Source organism: Camelus dromedarius, chromosome 2, assembly GCF_036321535.1.
Source record: "Camelus dromedarius isolate mCamDro1 chromosome 2, mCamDro1.pat, whole genome shotgun sequence".
In the NCBI taxonomy this organism is placed as follows: Eukaryota; Metazoa; Chordata; class Mammalia; order Artiodactyla; family Camelidae; genus Camelus; species Camelus dromedarius.
In genome coordinates, this window is record NC_087437.1 from 20,296,619 (window position 1) to 20,310,416 (window position 13,798).

At 50.4% G+C, this 13,798-nt stretch overlaps 1 protein-coding gene across 3 annotated transcripts in view; it reads left to right on the forward strand.

Annotated features, from left to right (window-relative positions):
- Positions 1–11,813, forward strand: part of CLSTN2 (calsyntenin 2) — a 592,242-nt gene extending 580,429 nt beyond the window's left edge. For 2 of the 3 annotated variants that reach the window (XM_064491598.1, XM_010976786.3), the window contains exon 17: positions 144–11,813. In XM_064491598.1, the coding sequence (XP_064347668.1) occupies positions 144–344 (201 nt within the window). In that variant the 3' untranslated portion in view covers positions 345–11,813. The remainder of the gene's footprint in view (positions 1–143) is intronic. The other variant, XM_064491596.1, reaches the window with a different exon arrangement.
- Positions 11,814–13,798: the final 1,985 nt, after the last annotated feature.

Consider the following 13,798-nt stretch of genomic DNA (forward strand, 5'->3'; position numbering starts at 1 on the left):
CATCTCCCGGCCCAAGGGCTTAGCATTAAGGGAAGGAGTTCCCCGGGGCCCTAAATGTTTCCTTCATGGGGGAGAAGCATAAACTCCCAAGTGGCCCCTGCTTGGCCCCTGATGAACGCCCCCCTTCTCTCCCTGACATCCAGAAACACGGAGCCCCAGGGCGTGGGGACGAGGAGACTGAGGAGGAGGAGGAGGAAGTAGAGGAAGACGTGAGCTCCGGTAGCAGCGACTCTGACGACAGCGACGAGGAGGAGGAGGAGGAAGGGGTGGGCAGGGGCAGACGCGGGCAGAGCGGAGCCAGGCAAGCCCAGCTGGAGTGGGACGACTCCACCCTCCCCTACTAGTGCCCGGCGTCTGCGCCCACCCACCTGTCCCTTTTGTAAGCCCCACCCCGATGTCTGTCTATCACATAATCGCCTCTGATTTCTGTGACAGGTCTGGGCAGGCCCTCCCCAGTGTCCTGGGGCCCACCCTTAATGCCGTGGGCATACCCCGTGTCCCAGCCCTGGGGTGGTTCCAAGAAGCCCAGCGGCAGCATCGGTGGGGACTTCAGGGTGGACTTCGTCCTGTAGCCCCCACTTCTCCTGCCCTGGGCTCACCCAGCATCGTGGCAGCAGATCTGTGGAGTTCTGCCTTCGCTCCTCCCTGCGGGGGAGAAGGTCAGCCTTTCTGTCGCTCGCCTGCCCAGGCTCCACATTCCCAGGCCCTTAGGTTCCAACCCACTGTGTGTGCACCTGACTCAGTCACCTCTCCCCACAGACCGCCAGGTCCTCCTTACCTGGCTCTCCAGGCTGCTTCCTACAGGCAGGGTGGTCAGACTCCACACACGCAGGTCCACATCCTCAGCACTTCAAAAGAATGACCTTACCAAGGCAGACCTGTTTACAGGGGAAGGTTCACGTGGGCTATACACACACACACGCACACATGCACGCACGCACACACACTCACGCACGCACTCTCCCATCTTGGAGAGCCTTTCCCTTTGTCTTTCTGAGGCCACAGAAGCTTATATGAAAAGTCCAAAACCAAGACTAGGTCCTTGGCTACAGCAGGGCCTGGTTCTGGCCAAAGCTCTCTGAGAACCTGCCTTCCTGGCAGCGGCTGAGACCCGTGTGGCTGCCCTGCTGGGGGCTCCCACCCCATGACACCACGGGGGCCAGGAAGCACTCCACACAGACGCTGCCCAGGGCCGTAGCCCTGACAAACTGACAGCCAGGGATCAGAAGGAGAGGCTGATGGCATGACACGGCCAGGCTCCGTGGCAGACTGGGTGACAGGGATGGCTGGGTGTCCCCAGGACCAGAGGGCGGTTCCGGGGCTGACAAGGCTGGGTCTTTCATCCCCCGTTTCACAGTTTTGCTTCTTGAGAAGATACATTCCTCTCGGATGTATCGAAATAAGTGTGAACTTCGACGAGTCTAAGATAATGAGTTTGGAGATTTAACTGCTAGACATTAGAAGCATATTTGCCATAACAGCTTCCTCTTCTCATAAAAGGAGCAATGCTTTGAGTGGAGGGTAAATATATCCAAAAACCTAGTTTCTTCCTTTCTTCCTTCTTTCCTTCCTTCCTTCCTTCTTTCCTTCCTTTCTTCTTTTTTAGTAAGGAAATCTTTTCCATCTCCATCTTAACATGGATACTTCGGGAGGAGAATTGTTGCTATGGTAACTGGTCTGTGGTCTTTTGTGGTCAAGAGAATAGCAGGCAAGAATTAGGGCCACTATAGGGCTCCCATGAGGCGCCAAGAACATCTTTGTTTCGAATGTCTTGGGCTTTGTCCTCAGGATGTATGGTCTGTCCGAGCCCCTCCCACATTGGCTCCACACAGGCACAGAGCTGGTCCCAGGCATTCAGATTCAAAAGAAAGTTCAGAATCAGTTCATTCTACTCCCTGAGTCACTGAATCAGTGAGACCTTAAGCAGGGGGACTGCTGTCAATGTCCTCTGGTCTGATCTCCACCAAATGAGCATCCACGACAGGCCTTTGCAGCCTTCTGATTCGAGGAGACCACCTTGTGCAGCTTTTTCCATCACCTGAAGTGTTATTTGCCCCATTCGTTCCTTTGAGCCTCACAATAATCCCGTGAGGTAGCTGGGACATCTACTGTTATGATGAGTCAACTGAGGCTAAAGATTCAACATCTTGATCAGAGTCATTCCAAGGTATAGACAAGACCAGACTCCCCACCATCCACTCCTGGCCCAGGGCCCACCAGCCTGAATCTACCTACTTTCCTATTCATGCAGCTCACAGGTATTGCTGAAGACCTACTATGTGCTAAGCGCTCTACCAGCAGCTGTGGGCAAGGGGACTTGCTAGTTGCCGAGGAGAAACGATCAGGCATAGAAATTATACAAGAGACAGATGCTGAGGGAGAGAGAGGAGAGGTCACAGGAAGAAAGGGGATCTGTTCACAATCCCAACCCATGCTCTTACTTTCCCCTTCTTAAGAAAAAACACCAGCTGAAGTTTGGGGTTTCATATCCATTGAATGGAAATAGACACTTTTGTGAATTTTCCCAATCAAATAGCTCTTTTCTCTCAGGCTGTGTCTGCACATTTACAAGGAGAAAATCTTGAATTTTTAGTCCTCACAATCCCCTTAGTTAAATAAAAAGAGATTCTTCAGTCATTTAGACTGACTTAAATATTTTAAATCAAAATCCAGAATTCTCCCAAAATTATGGCAGTAAAATGAATATTTTCTTTATATGTTTAAAAGCCAATTCTTTTTGAGTTGGATTTTGATTTAAAATATTTAAGTCTGGTATGCATGAGAGATTTTTCTTCTGCTAGGTCTTTCTTTCGGTTTGGCTGGGCATGGGAAGTGGTCCTCGAGCCCTCTGCTGCCTCCGACGGCTGCATCACAGTCACGGCTGAGTGAGCTGTTTGGGGCATGTGAAATCATTTTATGTTGTGGGGGTTTGGAGGGGGTAGGGAGCAGGTGGCAGTGGCATGTGGCCAGGACAGCAGAGTTGCCTCATTTGTGACTGGACTCATACATAGAGAGACAACGGAGTCAAGTCAGAGCCCTCCCCATCAGCTCCTGCCAGGGTGGTCACTCTGCATGCCAGCCCCGAGGACGAAGCACTTGAAATGTTGCTGCTGGGTCAGTGGGCACGTAGAGTGTTCCAACAGCCTCCTCATCACTGTGGGTGAGAACAAGAAGGGGCGGTGATGCACAAGTAGCAGAAGCTTTGGGGGAGCCTCCAGGTGAGCAGTGAGTAATGTCACTTGCTCTCTAGCGGGGATTCTAACCACAGGTGAAAAACGTCATTAATCAGCCCAATGTTTTCCAGGCTCCATCTGCTGGTATCTGGGAACCAAAATTCCCCACATGGCCAGATACCCAGTGGTCTCTCACCTAGACAGCAGCAGCAGCAGATGCAGATTTGTACCCGGGAGGCACAGCTGATCGGTTTGGCCGCAGGCCAGACCATTGCTTATCTTGCCAAGTGGATGACCAGATCCTGCTCTCTGCAGGCTGAAATAGATAGGCTGAAATCTCTCACATGACTCAGGTGACCGGGAGGAAGAGAAAGAGGAGGAGGAGATGGAGAAGATCAGGACAGAATGAGTTGCCCTAGTGGAGGAAAGCAATCAGCTAGTTGGTTATCTGTCTTAAAGAAATACTACAAGTGTATTCTTGTAGGCTTAATCAAATGCTATAAATCTGAGCAACGCCCCAATTCATCTAGTTACCAAAAATGTGATGTCAGTGGGTTCTGATTTCACTAGCTCTTTCTTGAACGTAAGCAATCATCCTATCAAGCAGGGCTTAGCCCACACTTCTTTGCATGTAGCAAGGGCTGTGCCCGGTGGCCCCGGACTCTGCAGGGAGAGGGCTCCTGGAGGGAAGGCAGCGTCCTCCATTCCTACACATATGGCAGGGCTCAGGGACTGGCAAACTTCACCTGCAGAGGGCCTTTGCAGACCACGTGGTCTCTTGCAAGTATTTGACTTGACCACTGCAGCATGAAACCAGCCGCAGACAATATACTTAAATAAATGGGTATGGCTGCATCCCCTCAAAACTTTATTCATGACCACTTAAAAAAAGCAGGCAATTCAAATTCAGATTATTGTCACATGTCACAAAATGTTATTATTCTTCTGATTTTTATTTTCAGGCATTTAAAAACAGAGAAACCTTTCTGAGCCCACAGGACTTACAAAAACTAGCAGCCGACCAGAGCTGGCCTGTGGGCTACAGTTTGCACCTCTCAACCATGCATGCGTGGAAAGCAGCCTTCTATCTGACAAGGGAAAGCAGATTACTACCGTAGGCCCGCTCATCCACAACCCAGTGGTCTTTGCCTCCCAAATGAACAGCAAACAACTCCACAGTGCTTAATTAAACTGTTTTAAAAATCTATGTTCAAAGTGGAAAACAGAAACAAAACCCCCCAAAATCTTTGTCCCTTGCTGAATTGACTCAAATGCAGGCAAGCATTCTTCAAGAGCTAAAAGCCTTGGGTCGAGGAACTGGCTGATCACTGAGCACAAACGCCACTGAGCTGAGGGCCAGCTCCCAGGGCTCACACTGGCCCCCAATACCTCAGCCCGTAATGATTTCTAAGCAGGAACGTTCATTATCTCAGACTGATTTCCATTCAGTCCTGCTCATGCCGCTGCTCTAAAAATGATCATAAAGACTTGTGACTGTTTGAATCGATAGCAACGTAATCAGTAGAAAGCCCGACCCCGCATACTTCAAAATTAGCAATCTCCTTGGCCATGCGATTCAACGTTAGCCAGAGGAAGAAGAGGACTTTCTTTTTAACCATTCCCTCATTTAAATTAACCAAATCGATTTTACCAAGAAAAAAAAAAGTAAGGGAGCTGGTCTAATCCTTTGAAAGAATTTGGTGCAAAGTAGATGCTTCTCAGGTAAGATCATTCTGAGGCCTTTGGGGGATCCCGAAAGCCTCCTGCGATGTGCTCTGGTAGGCTATAGATACTCCACCATCCTCTATCTGCATCGGACATTTATCGAGGCTGACAAGCCAAAGCCCTGGGCACAATTTAATTTTCATGTAACCACTTTCTGTTGTCCAGCTGTAGGCAAGGGAAATGTGTAATGAAAGTTTTGAAGTCTACTCCAGCACCTTCATTTCCCTGCTTTGATTTGCTTTACTTTATAAATTCATTCTGCGCCTTCTTTATAGATCTGGCTCTAGTTTTCCTTTGGCACCAACTGGAAAGAAGAGTTGGCTTGCTAAGGGCTATGGGTTAGAAGCCAAACTTGGCTCTCCCGGAGAGACAAAAAGAGACAGAAAATGTTACCACCACCAGCGCCCCAGAAAGCAATCAGACACCCCCTGTATGCCATTCGTGAACAGATGGGATTCTGTGTTTGCAGCTCTGTTCCATGGAATGCAGCAAACCCTTGCTCAGCGCCCGTGGTGTACCAGGCCTCGTGCCAGGAACAGGAGAGGGAGGATGGATGAGACGTGGCCCTGCCCGTGAATATCTCCTGGTCTTGCAAGCTGCTGGGATGTTTCCTTTGCCCTGTTGGAGGCTGTCCATGAGCAGTCAGGACTGTGGGGGCAGAAGTCTGGGGTTGGGAGTGGGGGGATAACTTCATTGGGCAGCTCTCTGCTCTAAGTCAGGTGGTAGGTGTGATTCTGGGAGCCCTGCCACACATTTCTGAGGCCACGTGGAGAGATCTCTAGGGAAGCAGGCAATGCTTCTCTACATGTTTCTCATTCCACCCCAGTTCCCTTGTAGATAGAAGCCCATCACCCTGCCTAGTGGGCAGAAATAACATGGCGGATGGCTGAGATTCAGTGGAAACCAGCCAAAGCAAGTTCTTAATTATAAACAACAGACAGCCAGACGTCGGAAGTTAGAAAGGGTAACCCAGGTCCAGGGGCCAACATGAGCCAAGGCCCACAGCCACAGGACAGCCTGATGTAAAAAGAACCCCTGGGAGGCCCTGGGTCGGAGCTGAAGAGGGAGGAAGGGCTGACTCTGGAGGACCTGCCGCAGATTCACACCCGACCCTGTGGAGCCCAGCTTCTCAAGTGTCCTTGGACCAGAGCAGCCGCATCACCTGGAGACAAGTGAGAAATGCAAATTCTCGGGCCCCACCTATGACCTGCTGAACCAGGAACTTTGGGCGGGGTCCAGAGTCTGAGAACTGCTGATGTAGAGGATGAGGAGCAGGATTTAAGCTGGCATTGGGAGGAGATGACTGTTAACAAGACATAATCAAAAATAATTGTGTCATGATGAGAGCGGGCAAAAGCAGACTGCCCCACCCAACTCCCAGGCCCTCCAGGCTCCCACCCACACTCCCTGAAGCAGTGGTTTCAGGGAACCCTGGTCCTAGTCCCAATTCCACTCCTTCTCTCGGGCATGAGCCACTTCCTGCTGGTCTGTTCTGGATCATCCTGGAGAAAGACACAGCCCCGGAGAAGCTGGAGTGAGGCCACACATCCTTTGGGAGGCCATCTTCCAGGCTCCTATAAAGTGAGCAGCCTCTTCCATGGCTGTATTTTAAGAGGAGGCAATTGACCTGCAGCAGTGGCCCTGCAGCTTCAGGAGGACTGGTCTCCACACAGCCTCGATGCCGGTGGAGCCGCCCGGGGCACGGGAGAGAGCAGAGCCAGGTCATTTAAGGGCGTTGCCAGGTTACTGCAGCATCGCTCCATTTGTAATGGGATGGGGCCCGCAGCGTCACAATGCAGGCACTAAACTGGATGGGGGAATGAATGGCTTTTCTTGAAAGGGCAGTAACTCACTCTGGATGTTCCTGAAAGTAGAAAACCAAAACCAGAAACAAACCTGCAGCCTTCCTAGAGACAGTGTCTTGGCCCTCAAATTTCTAAGACCCACAAAGGTGCCAGGCTCCACCAGTGCCCTTTTTCTCCATCAACCTGATCCCTGAGGTCCAAGATTGATTTTGCTTTTTGATCTATGGCTTAAACTCTGTGAAGGTCTACAAATCTTTGGAAGGAACTAGTTGGTGTCCTATCAATCATTTACACCTAGCTGTGGGGTACAGAATCTGTTCTCATATAAGGATTTCTGAGACCGGGAGTCAGAGGACTGGGGTGCTGGGCCTTGGGGTGGAAGCACAGAGGAGAAATGGGCTGGAAAGGAGCCCAGAAATATGTCCTGGGTGATCCAGCACCTGCTTTTCAGTTCCTACAAACTCCAGTCGCCTCCTGACCAGATACATCCTGGTCCTCTCCTGGCTGAGTCCTCCCAAATGCCCTACAGGACACACCTGTATCTCCAGCCCAGCTTGGAAAAGGTCTTCTGATTAAATGCAGTCTCCTGAGACCACAAAGATCATATCGGGAATAACTCACCTCTAATAGATTAGAATCAACTAACAAGAACAACTAAGGCTGGCCAGCTGCGTGCTGGGGAGACAGAGTGGGGAGAACCGGACAGACCCCGGCGGGTAAGGCCAAGGTTTCTTCAAGTCCCTTAGATCCAGAAGAGCTCTTCTTTACAGCCTGGCCTCTCTTTGTAAATTATCTTCTGAAGCACTTCTCTCCCAAGACCTTAAGGCAATTTTATGTGTTTCCCTAAGGTTAGTCACTTAGCACAAATGCTTCTGTGGGACCAAAGGACAAGGAATGGGATGGCAGAAAGGGGATGGAGAGGCCTTTGTTCTGGAAACAGGGTGGGCTTCGTTCTCGCTGACAGGCCCGGACCTGTGTCCAGTCAAGCAGGACAGGGACACGTTACGGACTCAGGGTGAGGAGCTCTGTGTAAAGTGAGTGCATAAGGGGGCGTGCTAGCTGGGAAACCTGGGCACAGGTGAGACACAGTGTGTCACTGGGCAGGACACACCAACCACTTAACGCTTGTCAGAAACAAGAGAACCGTGTCCCAACACGGGCTAGTTCCTCCCATTCTGAGGAGCAGGGAGGAGCTGGTACCTCTGGACCACCGGGGTGACACATCTCCAGAGTCAGGGTTCCACTCCGTGGGAACTTGCAGTTGAGTGAAAAGGACCACAGCCCTCACTTCCCAGGCCCCTGACTGGGTGTCTGACCAGGACCCTGGAAAACATCATTGTGTGAAGCTAGGCCCCAACTCTTGCCTCCTGTGCTGTCAGAGGCCTCCTCCCGAAGCCAAGAAGAGTAGCTCACCTATCACAGCACCCTGGGTGTCCAGCACAGCGCCTGGCCCACAGCACGCGCTCCCTAAATGCTGAAGTAAATGGAACACCAGAGATCACTTAACCTCCATGAACACGTGGGGGTTGAAAAATTAGGATGCTCCAATGGAGGAAGACAGCTTCTATCTTTTCTCTTAATGGAGAAGTTGAGGTCTTTTATAAAACCAGCTGCAGGAGGAGTGGAAGTGCAGCAGTACAATACTCTTGCTGCCCCCAGTGGAAAAAGAAGAGAGTGAGGTTGTTTGGAGAGGGACCCTCTCCCAGCTACAACCAGTAAAACGAGCCCCTAGGCCAGGAGCAGGCGCAGGTGGGCATCGGTGAGCCCATGTGCTCCACCGCAGAGGTCACAGGCAGCGTCCCAGCTGAGAAGAGGGAGCCCCGCTCTGCTGGCACCCCCAGCCCTGTGCTGCTCTCCAGTCTCTTTTATCAGATTCAGTGCAGAGGAGATTCATCAAGATGAAGCTCAGTTCCCAACAGACTAATGAAAAGAGGGCAACAGACGTGAGAAGAGCAAAAATGCAGACGGTGTGTATTAATCACAGGCAACAGAAACACGTCGGCTCTAATGTCTGTTCGCTTTTATCTTCTGCCCAGACCCTTTTTCCTGAGCATTTCAGAACAGAAATGGGACACACACGCGCACACACAAATGTGGAGGGTTCTTTTCCCCAAAGGAAACAGCTATCAGAGAAACGAGCCCACAGATTGTGTCTATTTGCAGAAGCAGAGAATCGACCACACGTCTCAGCTACAGGCACCAGCCCCCGATGGAAAAGGCAGTGAAGGGGATGAGGAAACACCGACCCTTGGGAAGGGTTCTTTAACAGCACTGTGATGAGGGTCCCGCTCATGCCTGGGGGCCACAGATGTGAACATAAAGTGCACATCCACCCCCAGAGACAAAACTGCATTGGTCCTTGTCGACAGGGAAATCGAGGATCCGGAGCCCACCCCCCACGCCCAGCTCCCTTACACGGCTACAGAGGGAATGCTGACATGTGAGGTTCGGAAGAGGTCATGCCCGCCTTCACTAGTCAATTTCAAGTGGTGGAAATAGAGCAGAAGCTTTTTGGAGGTCAGGAAGCTAGACCTGGTACCCAGGGCTGATCACTTAAAAAGCAAGAGAAGAGACTGAGGGGAAAGGTGACTCAGAGTTGGAGAGGGAAGAGGTGAGGCTGGGTAGGAGGGACAGTAATAGGGGCAGCCCTCACTTGGGAAGCCAGAGGACTGTTCTGTGTTGAGAGCTGTATCCAGGTGTCAGCCGACTATGGGTGAGTCTGGTCATGTGACCACAGAGGCAGGCAAATCAATAGCTTCCAAAGTCAGAGCTCTTTGAAGGTGACTTCAGTTCTTGAGTGAACCAGTGGTGATGGATCAATCCACCTGAGCTCAGTGGCTTCCGGAACGGGTTGTTGGTGGCCTGAGCTGGGCAGGCTTGAAAGGAGATTGAAAAAAACAGACGGTGGGTTTGGAAAAGAAATGGCCTGTTTTCAAAGAAGTCAGTAGGTATGAAAGTGGGTGTGTTATGTTATTGGCCAGGACATTGCAATGTCAGTAAGGCAAGGGCCAGAATGATTTGGTGGGACATGCATTTGGAAAATTAATGTGCTAAATATAAATGATCAGAGACAAGCAGCTAAGGACAGCTAAATATAGGTGTCACATACATATCTATAATACAGAAATAAGTGAGACAGAGAATGAAGATGTCTATGGTCCTGGCACATTTTAAATTCCTCGCAAGCACTGGTTTGGATGTTACACTTTTTCTTCTTGTTTACTTCTAGCCCTCAAAGCACTGGGAAGAGTGCCTGGCACATAGTAGGAACTTGGAAGCACTGAGAAACTGAAGGTCCAGCTTGTCACCTCTAGGTAGACACCCAGTCATGTCACTATACCCCAAGTGAAATGAGCTGCAGAGAAGCAGGTCAGCCACACACACACCCCCACCCCCGGTAGATCATCACAATCGGCTGAGGAGAAGCCTTTGTGAATTCACAGCTTCAGTGCTGAGTTCAGCCAACCGCAGGTCCTGGGACTGGCTCTCTGGTGGTGATCAGTGGTGGGATGTTGCATTCAGTGAATTGGTACCACTTAAACTGTATCTGTTAAACCTCCCAGCAAGCTATTTCTACAGGGAACAGGGCTGGGGGCCCCCCTCCTACGGCTTCTGCCGTTTCCTGAACCCTCGGTGAAGTGCTGTTGAACTTGGCCAACTTTAGGCAGTCTTGGAAATAAATGTACAGATCTGGGGCTCAGCTGGTCCAAAAGGTCTAGCGATTTCTTCTCCCAGACTTTCCCTTCTCTCTTATCAGGAGCTGTCACCACCGTTTAGAGCCTTAGATGGCTGTTTATTCCCAGCTACTCAACCTCAGTGACAAGGGGAAAGGTCCGGTGAGCTTTCTCTCCTCAAAATCTCTGCAGTGTTGACACTACGGACAAAGGACCAGCAGTGTCATTTTATGGAATCACCTTCGATCACTGTTACTGTCTGGGCAGTTACTGCTGGGCTGGCCAGAACGCCTCTGGCGGCGGCCAACTGCATCTCCGCAGGTGGGCCAGTGTGCACCTGACACGTGTCAGATTTCTGAGATCTTCCAGTTGCCACAGAGTGAGTTCCTTTAATTCAGAAAATGTGTTTATTTGCTAAAGATACTACTGTGTGTGTGTGAGTGTGATACAACGCAAACTCTGGACTCTCTCATTAGAAGGATGGGGTACATTTACAGGATGTTGAATCTAATTGCAGGAGAGCACACTGTCATCTTGCTCAACAAACGAGGTTGCCCAGTCACAGGGATGCAGAGAAAATGCCCTTTCACCTCCCCCTACCCTCTCTCAGCACCCCTCCCCTGCCTGATTGTGCTGTCCCAGCCACTCCAGGCTGACAGAGTGAGCGGCACCAAGAACCTGTATGTATATAAAGCTATAGGAAGAAGGTGACCATCATAGGAATCTGCTGGGCTTCTTGCCATGACTGTGATCTTACCCATCTTTGAATCACAAACTGTAAATTTCTAACAACTAAGATTCTTGCGGTTTCCAAGTAATGTGTTAAATGCTGATTTAACACAGATATTTATTTTCAGCCTTGGCCTGTAAATGCCTACAAACCAATTCATGTTGGTGGTCATTACGGCACTTCCGGTGAATTGGTGAATAAATACGATTTTAGAATTTCACAGTAAAGTCGACCTTGGAGAGTTTTTTATTCTTTCAGACTATTTGATGAGGTGAGACACCAAGAACAGCTTCGGCTGGGTCAATATTCTCTGGGGCTCTGTCCTAAACCCATGCAAGGAGAAGAGAGGGATGAAGGATGTGAGAAGTGGTGGCATGGCAAACTGACCCCTCTCAGGCCTCCATCAGGGCATCCTGTTACCCCCGGGGCTGAACTCAGCAGCACTGTTGCTGGAGACCGATATAAAGGCAATCCTAATGCATTTACTGAGCACGTACGATGTGTGTGATTTTAATTAAGATGAAGAAGATGACACCTGGAGGAGCTGGGGGCACTGTGGAGGGTGGGGCCACTGAGCACAGGTCTCTCTCCTCACCTGTTCCTTCCTGCTCTTCCACACTGGCCTTCCCCCACACCCAGGTGCCACCCGGGGCCACCTTGCCCCTGAAGCCCACTGAAGATGGGCTGCCTCCCCATCCAAAGCGAGTGGAGATCCAAGCACTGCCCTGGGCATCTGTGAGCTGCAGATACAGCTTCTATTCCCTCTTGATTCATATTGGACCCATCCAGGGGTTAAGTTTTACCTTTTGCTTCCAGGGAGAAGTAGGGAAAATTCAAAGTATCCTTGGAAGCTCTGGGGTCATGGAGGGGATAGCAGTGCATGGCACACAGCAAACGCCACATATAGGTGTTGTCATTATTTAAACTCCTCTGGCTCCCCTCCCCTGCCGCGGGCCCTCTGCCTGCCCTCTCTACCCTTTCCTTCCCTCCCCCTGCTCATCTGTCCCCATCTCGGAGGTAAAAAAAAAAAAAAAAAAAAAAAAAAAAACTCCCTTCTTTTTCTCTTTGAAGAGAAGCTTTGTCATGTTTTCTTCATTCACTGGTTTCCAGCCAAAACCCACGCCCACTCTTCTACTTCAGGCAGTTCATCATGATCGTCTCCCAAAGGCAGATCCTTCACACTGGAAGAGGGGTTGTTCTGCCTGATGTTAAGACAGCATGTTTATCACACAGAACTATATTTTTTCTATCATTTCTCAGAGAGGCGAGAGGCAGCCCAAGAAGTCTTTGTCTGGGGGTCTTTCCGTCTTCACCTTGATAACTTACACACACACACACACACACACACACACACACACACACACATACACACACACACACACACACACACACACACATATCCTTGGCTTTCTCTGGAGCCCAGCATAGCAGATCCCTGACAGGTCTCACCATTCCCTTCTTCCCCAAACAATCAGGCTCATGTTCTTGCTGTCCGATAAATAGATTCTTCATTTTCTTTCTGTGCCTCTTCCCTCTCCTCTCTTTCAAAAGCATCCCCTCATCACTCAGCCTCCATAGTGGCCTTCTCCCGGCCTCCCTCTCTGGCTCTGTGCCCACTACAAGGCGGAAGCTCCTCTGGGAGGTGCCCTTCCAGGCTGACAGCCTCCAGAGACTTTCAGGAACTCACCGTTCACATACAAGGCCCCTGGATCTCAGGGATTCCCCAGCCCCTTGGAGCAAATGAGCTAGATTCTTTAACCTGGAAAAGTCCTGGTTTATCAGGTTTGAATATAGGGTTTTACATTAGGTCCATGGCAAAAAGTAACAAACACCAACCAAAACGAAGTTATAAATGACCAAACTATTGATAAAAGTGCCGGGCAGAGGTTTCATCTTAATCATACCTGTGTTCATGCTCTAGTGGAGAACCTGGGATACAAAGGGGTCAGAGAGAATTTATGCAACTGAACTGAATTCAACCTCAAATCCAAGATGCTCAATGGCCCGGCCCAGGTAGCAACATAAGGGTGTAGATGTTCACCCTTACATTGCTCCACTGCTTGGCATGAATCCTAGGTCTTGGTATTCCCAAAGCACGTGGTGAACACTCCCATCGCCATGCTTTTGCTCTACTGGCCCTGCTACCTGGAATGCCTCCCTCCTCTCGTACCTGAGACCCTGGAAGTCTTCTCTCTCATAGGAAGTTCCACTCCTGAGCTCCAGAGCTCTTGATCAGGGGTGCCATCCCTGATTTCCCCAGTGGAATGTAGTCCTACCATCTTCCTGGAGCAGGGCCTGCCCTGCTGTGAAGTGCCCCAAGCGGGCGGTGGGAGGAACAGGGCACAAGGCTTGCTCTAAGCCGAACTCGAATGCCCACGGAGGTAAAGCGGGTAGTGTAAGTGAGCACAGCTACCTGGATGGGGCTTTGGGTGAAAAGAAAAACGCAGGCAAGTCCAGGGGGGCAGCTGCCCCAGCCAAGTGTTTCAGTGCAAGGATGTTTGCCCATTATTTGCCAGATCTTCTGATTTGTCTTTCAACACAGTCAGAAATCCCGGGTTTTCATGTGAAATCTACCAGATTTTAAATCCTGGCAACTAATTCATATGTTTTACCAAATGCCGTGTGGACTCCCCCAAAAACGAACCAGCAGGCTGACTTCAGCGCACAGGTGGCCGTTTTGTGACCTCTGCC